We start from the raw sequence: 16303 nt of genomic DNA, 5'->3' as shown, positions 1-16303 counted from the left end.
GTTTAATCAGACCGCTTCTCCACTTTCCCTCCTCCGTGTGCTTGATCTTCGTCGGATGCCACCGGTCTGATGTGTGAAAGTGTGGACATATGGAGATGATCACAGCGCCTGTTGCTGATGAGTTTCCTCTGGAATGCTGACTGCTTGACAGGCGATGTGCCGCGCTGACATGCAGCCTCCGTCCACCGTCTAGATGAGACAGATTGACAAATACCGGCAGAGAGACAAGTAGGAGGAGGGGGACCGGGGAGGCAGAAAGAGATAGGGAAAGAGGGGGAGGTGGGAGAAAAAGAGGAGGAGAGATGAAGGGAAAAAATGACTTTACGCCACGGCTGGACTGCCCCCTTTTTTCCTCTCAACCTCTCTTAACTTTTTTCCTCCCTCCTTCCCTTCGCCCTCCTCCTCCTCCTCTGTGTGTGTTTTAAATGATTTGGGGAGAAGAGGGGGACAAGCACTCTGAGCTCGGCCGACGGTGCAGGCAGGAGCGTCACACAGACGAACAGGAGCCTGAGGGGCTGCAGACTGGGACTGGAGAGGCATTCAGGGGGGTTCTGGATCCTACATACAGAGCAGATAGGTGATTGACAGCCACGCAAGAGGACAGATAAAGGAGTATTGACTCCCTGGAAAAACAAAAATAGCACGTTTCGACGTAGAGACTGTACAAAGAGCAAGGGCAAAGATATATTTATTTATCGGACTGCAGGAGAAACGTGTTTTCTTTCGTTCTTTCATGAGGGAAGCAGATGAAGGAACCGCGTTTTGAATGAGAGAATCTTCATCCTCTTCTTGCGATGCTTTTGAGGAACTCTGAACTGAGTTATCCTGCAGACTGCTGACGTGACAGGATACGTTTACGGTCACTGATTGCTCCAGAAAAGACAATCTACATTTTACCTCCTTTATTCAAAAGGGCTTCAGCCGAGGTGCTGTGCTGATCGACACCATGTTTCGCTCTTTAACAGCACCATCGACTGCTTGTCTTCTTATCTTGTGCCTCTTGGATGTGTGGACTTCAGCCGGGCCGGCCGTCCAGCAGTCCCAGCGGCAGCAGAAGTCTCGAAGGTCCAGACAGATGTCTTCCCCGACGCCGTCCGGCAACCTGTCGGAAAGCGCCGAGAGCAAGGTGGAGCGTCTCGGACAGGCGTTCAAGCAAAACGTCCGCGAGCTGCGGGAGAAAAGCGCCTGTTTGGACCTCGTCTTCCTGGTGGACGAGTCCTCGAGCGTAGGGTCCAACAACTTCCAGAGCGAGCTCAGGTTCATCCGCAAGATGCTGTCCGACTTCCCCGTGGCGCCGGAGAACACACGAGTGGCGCTGGTGACCTTCTCGTCCAAGACCCACGTGGTTACGAGGGTGGACCACATCTCGGCGCCCAAGTCCCACCAAAACAAGTGCTCCCTGTTCAACCAGGAGATCCCCGCCATCAACTACAGAGGAGGAGGCACCTACACCAAAGGAGCCTTCCAGAGGGCAGCGGTAAGTCTGATCTTTAGGAGAAAATCCAGACAATTGAGTTGTTCTCATTTGGAGAGCCATGTTCCCTCTCCTGAATGTATTCGCCTTTTGTGCCGTGTGTGTGTGTGTGTGTGTGTGTGTGGGGTTGTGTGTGGTGTGTGTGTGTGTGTGTGTGTGTGTGTGTGTGGTGTGTGTGTGTGTGTGTGTGTGTGTGTGTGTCAGTCTGCAGCCTGATGTGTGTACGTCTACACGTGTAAGGAATGATTGTGGTCTAGAAAGGTTGATGTTAATGAGGCCCTGCATGGCGTTGCTGTTGCAGCTTCCTCTAAATTACACAGCAGCAGACGGTGAGGGGAAGCTGCTTGCTGGGTAATTGTTCAGGGATTTCCAGAGATGAAAATACCTGAAAGAGCAAGACGACAAAAGCTAAAAGAAATGCACTGAATTTATTAGAATAAATGACTAGAGACGGTCTACTATGCCTTGCACTTTCAAGAATACTTTCAAGACAAAGTATTCCCTATGTCTTGAAAGTTTTGCATCAGTGATATTACTTTTCCTGCCATGGGCTAACTGGAAATAAATATACTCCCTCCTGAACTGTGGCTCTCTGCAGCTCCTCCAGAGTTACCATAGCTGCTTCTCTGATGCTCTGCTCTGCTTTTCCTGCCTTTCGGTTTAATGACCAGGTCTTGGTTTGTTTGCAGTTGTACCAGATTCTTTCGACTTGAACCAAGATCTGTTTGTATATATGTTTAGTCATATTTTAATTGTGCACCACTTTGTGTTGACCAATCAAAGCAAAACTAAATAAAATGCCCTCAGGTTTATGGTTGTAATTTGGCTAAATGCTAAAGAAGTGTGAATACTTTTGTAATGCAGTGGAAGTCAAGGATTGTCACCTTAGAGATGGAAAGTTTTTTTTATTTATTTTTTCAAAGTGAAAATAAAATGAGGGTATTTTTTTGTTATGTTATGTGGTGCCGTTGTTGGTCTGTTTTAATTGGGGTGGGGATGTGAGCAGTCTCCAACTCTGGGCATCCAAACTGGACATATGGCACAACTCATCTGTCGAGTCCAAACACTCTCTGCTGTAAAAGCCGCCCTGGTATCGCATGGTGGCTGCTCCTCTATAAACACCACTCAGTTCATGCTTCTGATCTGCAAAGTCCCCAAAAATTCAGCTTCTGGAAGAAGTAAACAGTTTTCTGTCTAATAGCTGGGAAAATCAGTGACGCATCAGGGAGTCCAGACTGTCTGAAAGGTTTAACTTTTAGTGTGAGTAAGCTTTCTTTCAGCAGGCACTTGTTCCAACTAATACCACTGGATTAAATCCTCCAGTTAAGCTCTGAAAGCTCGGCCCTCAGGGCAGGTTGACATCCTTGCTCAGGTGCTGAGAAGCAGACAGCTGGCCATGTCCCAGCATCTCAACCTCAATGGGGAAAAAACCCTTTTTCGTCAAGCTTGTGTTTCTTGTAATTTATTGGAAACGCCTTATTGTTTTAGGCTATTTATACACCGATATGCTCTAGGGCTGTTCAGCTGTGTAGATTCAAGTTTAATGAGATAATAAAAAAAAGTAATGGTGCACTTTTCTTTGAATCTTCGAAATCAGAACATTTGAGTCCTTTATTTCTTTGGTAGCACATTCAGTGCAAGGCTCAAGCTGAATAGCAGCAGAGCTGACACAGTTTTTTTAAAAATGAAGATAAATGAGGCTGGCAGATTCAGACCTAGATACGTAGTGATAATTGGGCACCAGGAGCACCTTTCCACCTAATATATTCAGCCTGGTGTTTTGCTACATCTCTTTATATGGTCAATAAACTAAAAAAAACCCTCGGCTCTCTTTGATTTATTATCTGATCTGAGCAATACTTAATTGCCTGTCTGGCTGGGAATACAAAAGCGGGGAAAAGTGTTTTTCTTTTCAATTAGTCACAGAGAAGGTAGGTCAGCTAGCTCTGACAAGGGGAGGCTGCTCTCACCTTTAACCAACTAAACTGCACTGCTGCAGCATCACGCTGCTATTAAAATGGAGATTTTACATTTGTTTGTCCATTTTAAGAAAAAAATAGAAGTGCGAACATGCATGCAAATGTCTGAGACGTGTGAGTTTGTGCATCTGTGCAAAGAGAAATAGTCCAAGTATGAAAGAGAAAGCATAATTGATAATTGCAGTGTAATCATAATGTTATACCGTATTTTATTCCCTTGGCTGTTCTGAGGGCTGCAGAGAGCTGGGATCCATTAAGGGAGACATTTTTCCACCAGCCGTGCATGTAGAGACAGGGCTCTCCTCCAGCTCTCTTTATTTCTGTCTGTCTGTCTGTCTGTCTGACGGGCTGTGCCTCGTCTTACCAGATTCATCACTCAGTGGGTCTAAAGCCTCAACATATGGAGGTTCCACTGGGATTTCTGACTTAAACAGGCTTTTTAGGACACAATGGGCTTGATTTATTAACTTGAATTTAACCTTTAAGGTGTCTGAAAGCTTGACTATAATATTTTTGACTCTTCTTACCATCCATTTCCTACCCAAAAGACAGCATTTTGTCCCTTGCTACTTTCAATTTTAACTGTTTTACACCATCGTAATCTGCATTTAAATTTTTTTTATGAAAATTTCAGTTACATCAGGTGTAGTTATTGTCCGTCTTTGGGACATTTGACCTGATTCTGACCCCTGATCATAACCAGAGTGGGTCAGACACATCCTCAAAGTGAGTAAGAATAACTGAATACTGTAAAAATGTAAACTGTGAAATTCTGAAAAGAACAGCACCAAAGTCAATAAACTTTTAAGGCCAAATTATTCATACCCTTGTCAGGTTTAATGTTGTATTTTAGTTTAATCAAGATGTTTCTTCTGGCTGGAAGCAGTACCAGCATTTTAGTTTGGTCCATTGAGAATCAAATATGTGGATCTAAAAGAGAATCTCTGGAAAAAACACAATATTATGGTGATGGTAAAGAGTCCGTCCAACCTCAAAGACTTGGAGCTCTAAATATTAATCATCAAAATACCAGAGGAAATATGGAAATCGCCGCAGTGATGGCAATAAAGAGTTTTCCATTTTAACTCTAAGGGTATTATTTTAAACATGCCAAATTTTTAAATTTATGTCTTAAAAATAAAAGCATGACTTATTTGTAGAAATCATTTTCATAAACCAAATAATCTTTTGATAAATGGCTCCCATTTACTCTCAGAAACAAACTTAATTTAATAAAAACAGAACTTAAATTTGCCAGGGGCAGATCTTGTATAAAGTTACCTACAAATGGCTAATGCATGTTATCCTGGAAAAAGCTAAAACTCTCATCAGTAGATGAAAATAATGTTCATTGCTGTAACATAGCAGGACTGTCAGTCAGGTATTTTGGTGAAATATGTGTCTGATGTGAGCCTTGTGCCAAAGCTGTAAAACTGTGCAGCCTTTAATCCAGGAAAAAGTTCCATTCATGTTTTTATTCTGGTAATATTCAACGCTCAGCTCTGAAAATAAAGAGAATACCCACAAAACTTATACCGTATTTTCCGGACTATAAGTCGCTCCGGAGTATAAGTCGCATTTTTGAGGGAAATTTATTTGATAAAATCCAACACCAAGAACAGATATGTCATTTTGAAAGGCAATAAAAATAGAATAGAGGCAACAACAGGCTGAATAATGGTACAGTATGCTAACGTTACATGAAAAACAACAAACTGAGAACGTGTCTGGTATGTTAACATAACATGTTAAGAGTTATTCAGAAAACTATGGCAAATAATATCATGCTAACAAGTTCACCAAATCTAAATCACTAAACACAGTGAAATCTTCGTCCTCTGTGTCGCTTTTAAACAATTCTGCTAACTCCGAAGAGAGAATAACACAGGCCTAGAGCGCCCTCTTGCGGTTAAGAGTGAAAATAACATTTGATATGATATAATAATGTGTTAATTTCCACACATTTTTCATAGTTTGGCACTCCCAGCCAAACTATGAAAAACTGCGATTTATAGTCCGGAAAATACGGTAAGTAAGATCTAAAACATTTTAAATTGTCTTTAAAACGTTTTTACAGTAGCTGCATCAACCAAACCCATTTTCCTAACAAGCAACATCTTTATCAATGCAAACACGAGTCTGGTGAAATTCATAAAGTTTTTTTATCATTCTGTCATTGATTAGTAATAGTAAAGCAGCAGTTTTTATGCGTTTGTCCTGGAATCCACATTTTATTGTTTTACCTTGATTAATAATAATAATGATAACAAAAAATTATAAAGAATACAAATTATCAACAGTAGTTGTATCTGCAAAAGTTAACATGACTAAATCCTCATCAGTTTTGTGCTGGAGAGGACGTGATGCATGAAAAGCAGAGTTAAAATCTGAAATAGATTTTTTAAAACCGTCCACAGAGTGTTTTGTTCTAACAGCCCCAGTCCTGCAGAGCTTGGGGAATACCAACATTGCACAAATATCTTAAGAAATACTTGGCCTTCCTTCACAGAAGTGTTTTTTTTTTTTTCACCAGCTCTGTCTGCCTGATGTGTAGTGTTACTGTGCTTTCTTTCTCTAATACACCCCAGAAGTGCTTTGTTGGAGTCATATGAGGCAACGTACTTGGCTCGGACCTGCATTTTACGTTTTCTTCTTTAAAATGTCTTGTGGGATTTTGGCAGCTTGCTTCACTTATTTTCATGGTGTGTTAATTAATTAATCTGGTGAAGTTCAGGACACTGTGATTGTTCGTTGCTGCAAATATTTTCCCTGTTCATAGATGCTCATGATGGGACGTTTTATTGTTTTCTGAGCCAAAAACATGTAAGTTGAATTAAGAGGAGTTCTGACTTCAACAACCCTTAGTTAATATTTTTAGGGGAATAGTGGTCAGTCTTGTTCTGTATCTGTTTGCACTCCTGAAAGGTTAAAGTGGAAAGACTGAATAGTTCGATAGTTTCCTCTTTCACATTTCTGGACATCTGGCTAATAACTTAACGTTTTGCACAGAGATCTAGACTCTCAAAATTTCATTCACAATACTGTTGCTAAAACAAACACCAACTTAAGTCACTTTATCTTTCTTCTCACAAGTTAATCATTTACAAATACATGAGACCAACAGCAGGCCTTTTATTTATATGTCTACTTCTTGTTTACTAGGATTCACATATTTACCCCAAAGAGTCCCTCATGTTCTTAATGTACTCATGTTCCAGTATTTTCAGCATTTTTGATAGATTTATTGAGCTGCTTGAACTTGTCTCACAAGCTGATCTTACTTGGATTGAAAATCAATAAAAAATATACCTCTATAGATAGAGGTTCTAGGCACAGCCAGGGTGTTGAGTAGATCCGTTTCGGCGACCTTAGGATTGCAGCGCTGCTTTTTGCGTATGATGTGGTCCTGCTGGCTCCATCAGCAGGTGATCTGCGGATCTCACTGGAGCGGTTCGCAGCCGATGATGAGGATCAGTGCCTCCAAATCCGAGAGTTTCCTTCAATGGAGTTAAGGGTCCGAGCCCAAAACCTGTAAAACAAGCCCACACAGCAATCGTCCCTCCACCAAACTTTATATTGGTCTAATTGTATCACCACAAGTACCATTCATTGGAGACCACAAACCCATTCATGGGATTCCCACCCAATGGAGAAGTGTGATTCACAGACAGTGAATCACACTGCCCTGTCTGTGAAGTGCGATTTCTGAACACTGGGGGCCTTTCAGCATGTTCTTTCCACACTGTGATTTTATGTGATCCACCACTTCTTGGAACAGTTCCTGATATTTGTAGTAGATTTCACCTTGTACTGATGCCTCTAATTGTGTTTTTTAATCACAAAATGACACTGGAAATAACTGAGATCCTCTCCAAATCCAGTTTAGACACCTGAATTTAACCATTTGAAGGGGTTTCTCAGTAATATTGTATCTTGTCTATTTGTAAAATGATCATAATTTTCCATGTTTTTCAAATGGTAGCCAACAATCTTGTATACATACATATCACAACTGTTGTGTTTTATAAAACATTAATTCAAGAACCTTTTATTATTTTTTTTTACTATAAAATAGGACAGAAAGTTTGATCTCATCTCTTCTTGCTTGTCAGAAATCTCCACCATCATGAGCTGCCAAGTGAACCCCTACTTGCTTTCTTCAATCAAACCTGGCTTTGGCAATGGAAAACAGTTGGCTAAACCAGCCGTGTCTCGATGTCAATCTGTCTTCACAGTTTCATAAGACGGCAGGGCGTGAAAAGCAGAGATGAAAGATAGACTGGAAAATGAGGGGGAAGCGGTCGAAGATGATTGCTCCCAGTCTTGTTTTCAGAGTGGTAAGCTTTACGGCTGCTTGACTCCAGCTTGAAGCGGACGCTAGTTGTCCCTCGAATACATTTACAATCACTGGATCAAAGAAACTTCCTGTTAGGACAACCAGAGTACTTTTAGGAAATAAATTAGTAGAAGTTTGTTCTGCAAGTGGCTATTCTCCCCTTAATCTTTCAAAGATGTGTGTTCATGCTCTTTATTTCTACAAACGTTCACACAAAGTTTATGCAGCAGCTGCAGTAAAGCCAGAAAGGTCATGTCATGGACTGTTAAAGCTACAGTGCCCTGAGCCTCTTTCACATGTTTTACATTAAAAGCACAAATATCTGACGTTTTATTAGGGTTCTACGTGATCAAAGCCAAGTTGTGTAAGCAAAAGTCTGAAAATTTAACACCCAATACTTGTGGGACCATCTTTTGCTAAGCTTGCAGATGTAAGTCTTTGTGTTTCTCTCCAGTTTGTGCATCTAGAGAGGAAGTGTTGGGCCATTCAGAGCGATCTCTGCTCAACATCAATCAGGCTGAATTGAAAATGTCTGAATATCAATGCAAGTCTTATAAAATTCTCAGTTGGTTTTAGATCAGGACTTTGACTAGACCATTTGGAGGCATTAATATGCTTTGATCTTAGTCTTTCCCTTGTATCTGTTCTATGTCGGCCAAACAGTGTTGGCTGTGCTTATGGTTTTTATTGAGTGATAAGTTTCCCTTCTTCTGTTAGTGGAGAGCACAACCAATAGTTATCCTGTCTTTAGATAATCCCACTGACGTTTGGGTCATTAGGGTCACTATGAGGCTTTTGGATACTTTTCTTGCCTCGTTTGTCAATTTAGGTGGATGTTAGTGTCTTGGTAGGTTTGCGGTTTTGCCATTTTCTTCTTTCATTCTCTGACTCTAGAACATTAAATATTTAAAGCTTGTTTTATAAACAAACCTTTCCGTAACTTTATTCCTGCCCCATCTGATGCGTTGCTTGGTTTTTAATACACTATCTATGCACTAATGTTTGTTTCTAAAAACGAAAACAAAATGTATATATATATATATATATATATATATATATATTTTTTTTTTTTTTTTTTTGATTTCTTGTTTGTATGTCACTGTTTTGTCTGTAACAAAAGCCCAATGAAGTTCATAGAGGTTTGTGTTTGCAACATGACACATTAACGGTATATAAATGCTCTTGCAGGACACAGTAGATTCTTGAGCATAATAGTTTTCTTAAAATTAATATCACAACAAACTGGAATGCATTATTTGTTTATTATTTTCAAAGTATTAGAACCTCACATTTGGCATGTTAATAAGATATTCAGCCAGTTGGGGTCTCACCTTTCAGACCTGAATAGGCTGAAGGGCAACACTGTTACACACAGCTGAAATAGAGAAGAGTGGAGAAATTGGGTTTAATAATTTAATACTAATATTGTGATCATATTATGTTGGCATATTATCGAATAAAAACAGTTTCTATGAGTTAAGCAGTGACATACGTGCCTCGTTTTCTGCTAAACGGTAGTGAACGAAGCTTTGGTCTTCTAGCATGTGAAAGATCGATGTGACGTTTCAGAGTGGGGGTCAGTTATCAGTCATGTTTTCATTAAGGTTCTTGCCAAATCCATTAGCTATTTATTTCTGCAACCAGGATTAAATAAATACTGATGAGTGGGTTATGAAACCCACATCCTCTCCCAGTGAACTGACCTCATTCCTCCTCCTTTGACTCCTTCTTGTCCCCTGCAGACCTTTCAGGAAGTGGAGCGTCCTTTCCGTCAGCTTTTACTTTTATCATGAAGTTTCAATTTTCAAAGTATTGTCTCTCGGGTCAACCTAGGCCTGTGCAGGTTTCTCGCGTACGTCCAGTAAAAAAGGATCACTAGAGTTGGGTAGTTACATTTAATTGAGTAACTTTTTGAAAAAAAATAATAAATACAGGAGTATTTTTACTATGCTGTATTTTTCCTTTTACTTGAGTAATTTCATTATAAAGTATTGCTACTATTGAGTAAAATGTTTGGGCCCTCTGTCCACCTCTGAAGATTCCCCTCACATTTGATACTTTTGAGAGCTTTTACTTTTTGTTTAATTCTTGCTGTTGTGTATCATAATTTCTGCAGCTGATTCACATTCATTTGTAGATCTAAATTCTTCCATCTGAGGAGAATAGGAGCAAAGTTAATGATAGAGCAAGTGGAAAACAAAGTTTCGTCTGTAGCACGTAAAAGCAAGGTGCATCTTTGTTCTTGTCCTTGTGGCCAGACAGTGACAGAGTGATTGACACCATTTCCTGTCTGGAGAAACGCTTCCCGACATTTGACTTTGAATCACGTCCTCTCCCTGACTCTGCCTGCCTCCTCCTCCTCGTTTTTTCCCTCCTCGTCTTCAGTATTGCATGCAACATGCAGATGGACATGCATTGCTGATTAGTTTGGATGTTAATGAAAGTCATTGCTCAGTCTGGATGATCCTTTCAAGTGGACTACAGAAGTTCCTCCCCAAGATCCATCTTGAAATAGTTGGGAGTTCACATAATAGCAAGAAAGCAGATACTAGAAACTAAGCGAAAGACCTAAAGAGAAGAGCTTCGACAATTTTATCTTTACAAAGATATTTGAGTATTTTAAAGCTAAAGGATTATGTTTTTTTTTGTTTTTTTTTGGGATGCAATTTAATTTTCCTGCAACATTTGGTATTTTATCTGTATTTATGTCACTATGTGTGTTTCAAAACCATCACAGACCCACATAAACACGAGGGCAAACCCGTTATTTGTCCTGAGGTTGAATTTGGCGGGTTGCTCAGGCTCTGTCATGGTAATCGACACTGTAGACTCAACATGAACGTGTGCTCTGTGTGAGATTGTATGTTTTGGGCTCTGAAGGAAGAAATACATCAGTCTCAGGTTTTGCTCTACTTGGCTTCTTCATACTGAATCACTCTGGCACAAAAGGCCTCCATTCCTTCTGATCTAAGCTCCTCAACCACAAATATGTTTTTCACCGAGCGATTTTGAGTTTATAATTTGTTTATAAGGAATGGCCATTTTCAGATTTCCTTTAACCTTTGAGTGAATCAGCTGCATGGTAACGCCAGTTTTATTGTTCCTGATTAGCATTGTATCATGTATTATCTATTATTCTAATTAATTTTCTATGGTTTTCTGTCTTTTAATATGGAGAAATGCAGTGTAACTTCATTCTTTAGTCTCATTTCTGAATGAGAATTTGAACCTTGGAGACAAAAGAAGATAAAACTGAGGTCAAACTAAATTCCAACATTTAACACAAAGCTCAGCTATCTTTTATTGCTTATGTACCTCCTGTATAACTTTATTGTACTTTATTATAACTTTACTAATATTTTTTCTGGTAGCTGGTAAAATAATATTGGTTGTTCCTCATTTATCTGAGGAAAAAGGGCTGACAGATGTCCAGGCAGAGCAGTGATCTGGTCAGCGGACAAACGGTGGATTTATCTGGAACTTGCTGAAGTGCAGACAGGCTCATGAAGGACTGAGCGTGTCGCAGAGATCCTTTCTCTCTTTAGTTCTTAGAACCTTTGAGGATTTTTAGATCCTCGCAAAGACCTTTTTAAATGAGATTTTACAGTTGTCAAGCCACCTGTCTCTTTTATTGTGCCTCTGTGCAATAATAAAGTAAAGCCAAAGTAAAGAGATTTATTTTGCTTGTTCACCCTAACAATTACTTTTAACCTCGTTGGCAGCACCAGCTTACTCTCTGAAATTACTCTACAAGCTCAGCACACCCTGTGTTTGGAGCAGCCTTATTGCTTCAGGCAGAACTGATAAAGTTTGTCCAGGTTGGAAGACGAGTAGCTGTGCACAGCCGTTTGCTCTCTGTTCCAGGTTCTGGCTGGGTCGCTGTAAAACATGTAGCAGGATCCACTCAGGTTGAGATTCTCAACACGGTGAAGAAGGTTAACAGCACAGGATGTTCTGCATGTAAAGCTCTACATTTCTAGCTACTTAGTTTGGCAGCTAAATCAGCAGATCTGACTATGAATCTTATCCTCCGGTATGTTAGGATGACGAAGACCGGAGTGCTTTTGGCCTCCTTAAAGCGTTATTGTGAGTTTCTTTTTCTTTGCTCCCTGCAGCTCTACATTATCTCTATCTTCTAGAGCTGCAGGGAGTTATTCTAGACTTTAAATATATGGCAAATGCCTACAGCTCTGTGTCCTCCTAATTATGACCAATTAACTCAAAATAGATGCAGTTGGACTTTATGATGCATGGCTTTGAAGTTTTGGAGATGAAGTGCTAGACTTATAATAGAAATCACAAATGAGTTTGTGAATAGGACATAATTTTCTTATTAATTTTATTCTTGGAGACTGGTTTACTTTACACCAGTGGAGTAAAGTAAAATGTAGTCTAATGACTGGAAGGAAACATTTGAATCCACTTTACAATTGCTCTTAAAGATAACAAAATGTGGAAAACTTCAAGTGTTCTAAAAACTAAATCCCCCTGCATATTTTATTTCCGTTTTAGTATTTCTTTCCTTTCTCTAGTGTCACGGTTAATTTTCCTTCCTCAAAGTTATGCCCCAGCATTTTTTCAGCAGACGTCAGTGTGTGTAGCATGTGGTGGTTTTGGATGCTGCAGTATCCCGCTTGGCCTCAGGGCAAAGACTTCTGTGGTCAAAAGTTGGAGTTTGCCCCGGCTAAATCCAGCGACTTGAGTGAACGATAAGGAGGTGAATAAAGTCAAGGGGTATTTATGTATTTATATCTCTGATCAAGTAAATTATGCAAAATTATATTTTCTTCTCCAGTGAAGACATAAATGTGGTTTTCCTGGCTCTGTTAGCCAACAGATGGAAATATAAATAAACATATCCACTAAAGTATTATGAATATATCATTGCACCTTCTTTATTTTGTTCGTCGTGAAAATGAATCTGAATGAGTAGAGAGAGTAAATAAAATCCGACCTTCAAGAGAGACTCTGCCAGTTCTTAAGTCATCTGTTGTATGAACATAAATTACATAAACACACCACTTTTTTTCAGATTTTTCCACATTCCTTTAATTTCTTATTGGTACCAACCAAGCAAACAGATGCAGCAACTTTTCAAAATGTTATCTCGCTGTTATCCAGTAATAGGTGAGATTACAAGAAGAGCCAAGTTAGTAGAAGACTCGAACATAATGTTGATGTGGACTGAGTGGGTTGAAGTCGACCCGTCTCGGTACCGTTCTGATGGAGTGACAGAGTTCAGTGGAGCCCCGGTTTCACAGGGATCAACTCCCCCCATGAATGGCTGACTTTCTCAAAATCAGATCCTCTGCTTATTGTTATTAATTCAAACACCAAATATACATTTATATTTATTAATGCACATAGTGGAAACCGTCTTAGGATTTTCACAGAAGCTAATATTTAAATCCTTCCTAATCTCCGCTCTTGATTGCAGGTACAGCCAATCAACGCCAAGAAAACTAATCGTCACTCCGAGATTGACTTTCAAACATCATCTGCATGTCAAGTAGCATTAAACCTCAATATTTCAACTTCCAAAATATTTTCTCTTGTCTATTTTTGACATACTATACAAATAGTCAAAATTTCTCCAAACAGTCTGGAGTCTGCGAATAAATGAATTCCTGAATACTGAGCTGAGAACAAGCAGAAGTTTACTATGTTATTTTATGAAAGGATAATGATTATAATGATGCATCATTTCACAGTTTCCAGTTTGAAAGTACTTCTTATAAAATCTTAATAAGGATGGGTGCGAAGGATTGTCTTTCTTTCCTTTCATGCTGTTGCCACTCTCGACCATTTTTAAGACGTTTTGCCTCCCTGTGTTAACAGCATTCAGATTAAAGACACAAATCTCACAAATCCTTTAAACACGTGGATTTATCTTGGCAGCTTGAAATTGAAATTTACCAAAAGCATCAGAGATTGGCATGTGAAGAAACCAAAAGTATTTCAAAGTGCCAGCAGTGGCAAACTAAATAACACGTTTTTATGAGCTAAGGCGTGCAGGTCTATTAGTAAACCACTTGCTATGTTGAGGTTGGAGATTGAGAGTGCCAGATTCCACTGGGTTGTTTTCTTTGGTGAGTGAGTGTGTGTTCTTGTTTGTCTGTCGCAGTTTGTGCAAACGATTAGCGCTGCGCCCGTATGGACCCAGGCAGACTCAACCCGGGCATGTTTGTGTCCCGCTTTGTTAATTTTAAGCCTTTTTATGTGAAGTTTTTAGCATTCCTCACGTCTGATTGTGTAAGATTTCAAGTTCAGAGACCAGTAATTGTGTTCCCAAATGTAGCGTCTTGTTCCAGATAGTTTTCCAAATGCAGAGACAAAGTATGCTTTAGCCTTGGCTTAAGTTGGCTCATTTTGAAACACTGTGAGGAGGCAATAAAATACTTATCCTCCAGCATTTGGCGCACTTTAATCAGTCTCCATTCACTAACCACTAAATGCAATGTTTCACGGGCAGCCATCTATGTATATAATTTAATTTATCTTCTTTTTTGTTGCTTTTTGTTCGAGTTGAAGTCACTAAAATTATTTTTGCCCCCTCACCGGACCTCATTAGGTTGTGCTCAGTTGTAATGTTGTGAAGTTTAGTGTAATTGGTCTACTAACATGGTAACAAGAGAGTCGATGAGTTAAGCCTTTTTATGAATACATGCTGCAATCGCTAAGTCTTATTTTTTCTGCTAGAAAGAAAGTTTTACCTACAGCTATGCCAAGACCAACAAACCCGACGGGAGAGAAGGAAAATGTAGGATGCAGCCCGAGCAACAATCAGAGTATTTTCCTGTTGATGCACGTCTGCAGTGAACTTTTCATGGACATTTCATGCCAAGTGGAGTAGCCAATCACTCATTTTCATAAGCATTTTCAGCACTGAAGTCTGGAGTAGGATCATGCTGTTGCCATTGTTTACTTCAAACTCTGAATTGAGCCTTGGAGATGGTGCTGCGGCTGCTCTGTGCTTGAGCAGTGAGGTAATGAATGCTTTGTTGCAAATATTACATAACCCATCGCAATCTGGAACATAAAACCGTGAGTATCACCTCTAAACAGCAAGTCCATGACCAGCAACATAAAGAGAACAACCTAAAACCACCAACTTCAAGGGAATATGATCGTGAGAAAGTCGACTGAATGCATTCATCCTGAATGGTGGAAAATATGGAACCTCTAAAGTCTGATGTTTCCCTATGATCAGCAAAAACATTGAGAAGCAAAGAAAAGTTGGTCCTTTTGTATTTTAAGTGATTGTAAACTTGTCATTTGTACATAAATAACAAATATTTATTTTAAAAGGTGGGCCATAAAGTCCAGACTCTGAGAACTACTATGAGCTGGACAAAAATTGCCGGATTGTAGCGCTCAAGGGCAGAACTAATACTAAAATGTATCTCTTAGCCACGTAAAAAGACTTGTGAGCCAAAGATCCAGTATTTGTGCTGAAAATGCCTCCATTGTTCTGGTTATGGAGTATGTCTCAGTCAGTAAATCAAACCTGTAGCTTTGGTTTGAGCTCATAACCTTATCAGAGGAACTGTAAAAGGCCTGAACTGTAATGTTGTAATTTAGATGTGTTAGGTAGTGCTGCAGATCCAAATCTTTCCTTTTGCCTGGTGGGTCTCGCTATACAAGTGGTCACCAAGGTTTCTCATTTGTTTGAAGAGAAGATTGACTCATGTGATGAAGCTTCTCCTAAACTCCTTTTGCAGGCTTTTGATGGATCGGGATCCATGTAAGATCTCATAAAAAACACAAGCAGATGTGCAGCCTGGTAGTAAATACTTCCATATTTGCTCAATGCCTGCCTCTGATAATAATATTAAATCTATCAAGCACTGGCAATAAATGAAACATGTTAAACCAAAGAAACATGAGACAGACCAACAAGTCTCTCTGACCAAATAAATGTGCCCAACCTCTTTTACATGGTATGCGCTTCACTGCTGAAAAGGTTTTTTCTCGTCTTTCTTTCTCCTTTCACACCAGACTGTGGCTGCAAAACCTAAGAATTATAAAATGAGCCAGCTAAGATAGCCTTTGCTTTTGGCGTCACGGGAAAATGAGCTCCCCTCCTTTTCTTGGCATCTTTCTTTCTCTCTTGCCGCTTCTTGTTGAGTTGAGTTTGATAAATGGTGTTGTGGCAGAACTTGTCAAGGTAACGTACACAGTTTTCCAGCCATTTTGTCTGGTAATTGACCGATTGTCCACACTCTCTAACTCAACTCTACTTTGTCACACTTGTCATTTGTGTGTCTCTTTTTTTCTCTCTTCTTCACAAATTTGTAATGTACAAGCGAACCTAAATGAAAACCTTTCAATTATTGTATAACATGAGGCAACTCAGCAGTTGCCAAATTTGGAGCAATTTCCTTTAACGTCTTACTTTTTCCAGGAACAATTTTCCCTTCCTGACATTTTGTGCAAATACGCCCCAGACAGGTTGACAATTATCTACGTTGTGTTGCTTATGTAATGTCAAAAATGTTTTGTGATTTTGCAGTA

The 16303-nt window shown here is 39.7% G+C and overlaps 1 protein-coding gene across 2 annotated transcripts in view; it reads left to right on the top strand.

Moving 5' to 3' along the window:
* Positions 1-429: 429 nt before the first annotated feature.
* The window catches only part of svep1 (sushi, von Willebrand factor type A, EGF and pentraxin domain containing 1), an 85143-nt gene continuing 69269 nt past the window's right edge, over positions 430-16303 (top strand). The window contains exon 1 of one of the 2 annotated variants that reach the window (XM_055060152.1): positions 430-1477. In XM_055060152.1, the coding sequence (XP_054916127.1) occupies positions 947-1477 (531 nt within the window). In that variant the 5' untranslated portion in view covers positions 430-946. The remainder of the gene's footprint in view (positions 1478-16303) is intronic. The other variant, XM_055060151.1, reaches the window with a different exon arrangement.

The sequence above is a fragment of the Poeciliopsis prolifica genome, unplaced genomic scaffold, assembly GCF_027474105.1.
Source record: "Poeciliopsis prolifica strain line A6 unplaced genomic scaffold, Auburn_PproV2 SCAFFOLD058, whole genome shotgun sequence".
NCBI lineage: Eukaryota > Metazoa > Chordata > Actinopteri > Cyprinodontiformes > Poeciliidae > Poeciliopsis > Poeciliopsis prolifica.
Note: the sequence above shows the minus strand (reverse complement) of the source record. Positions and strands in the feature narration are given on the sequence as shown.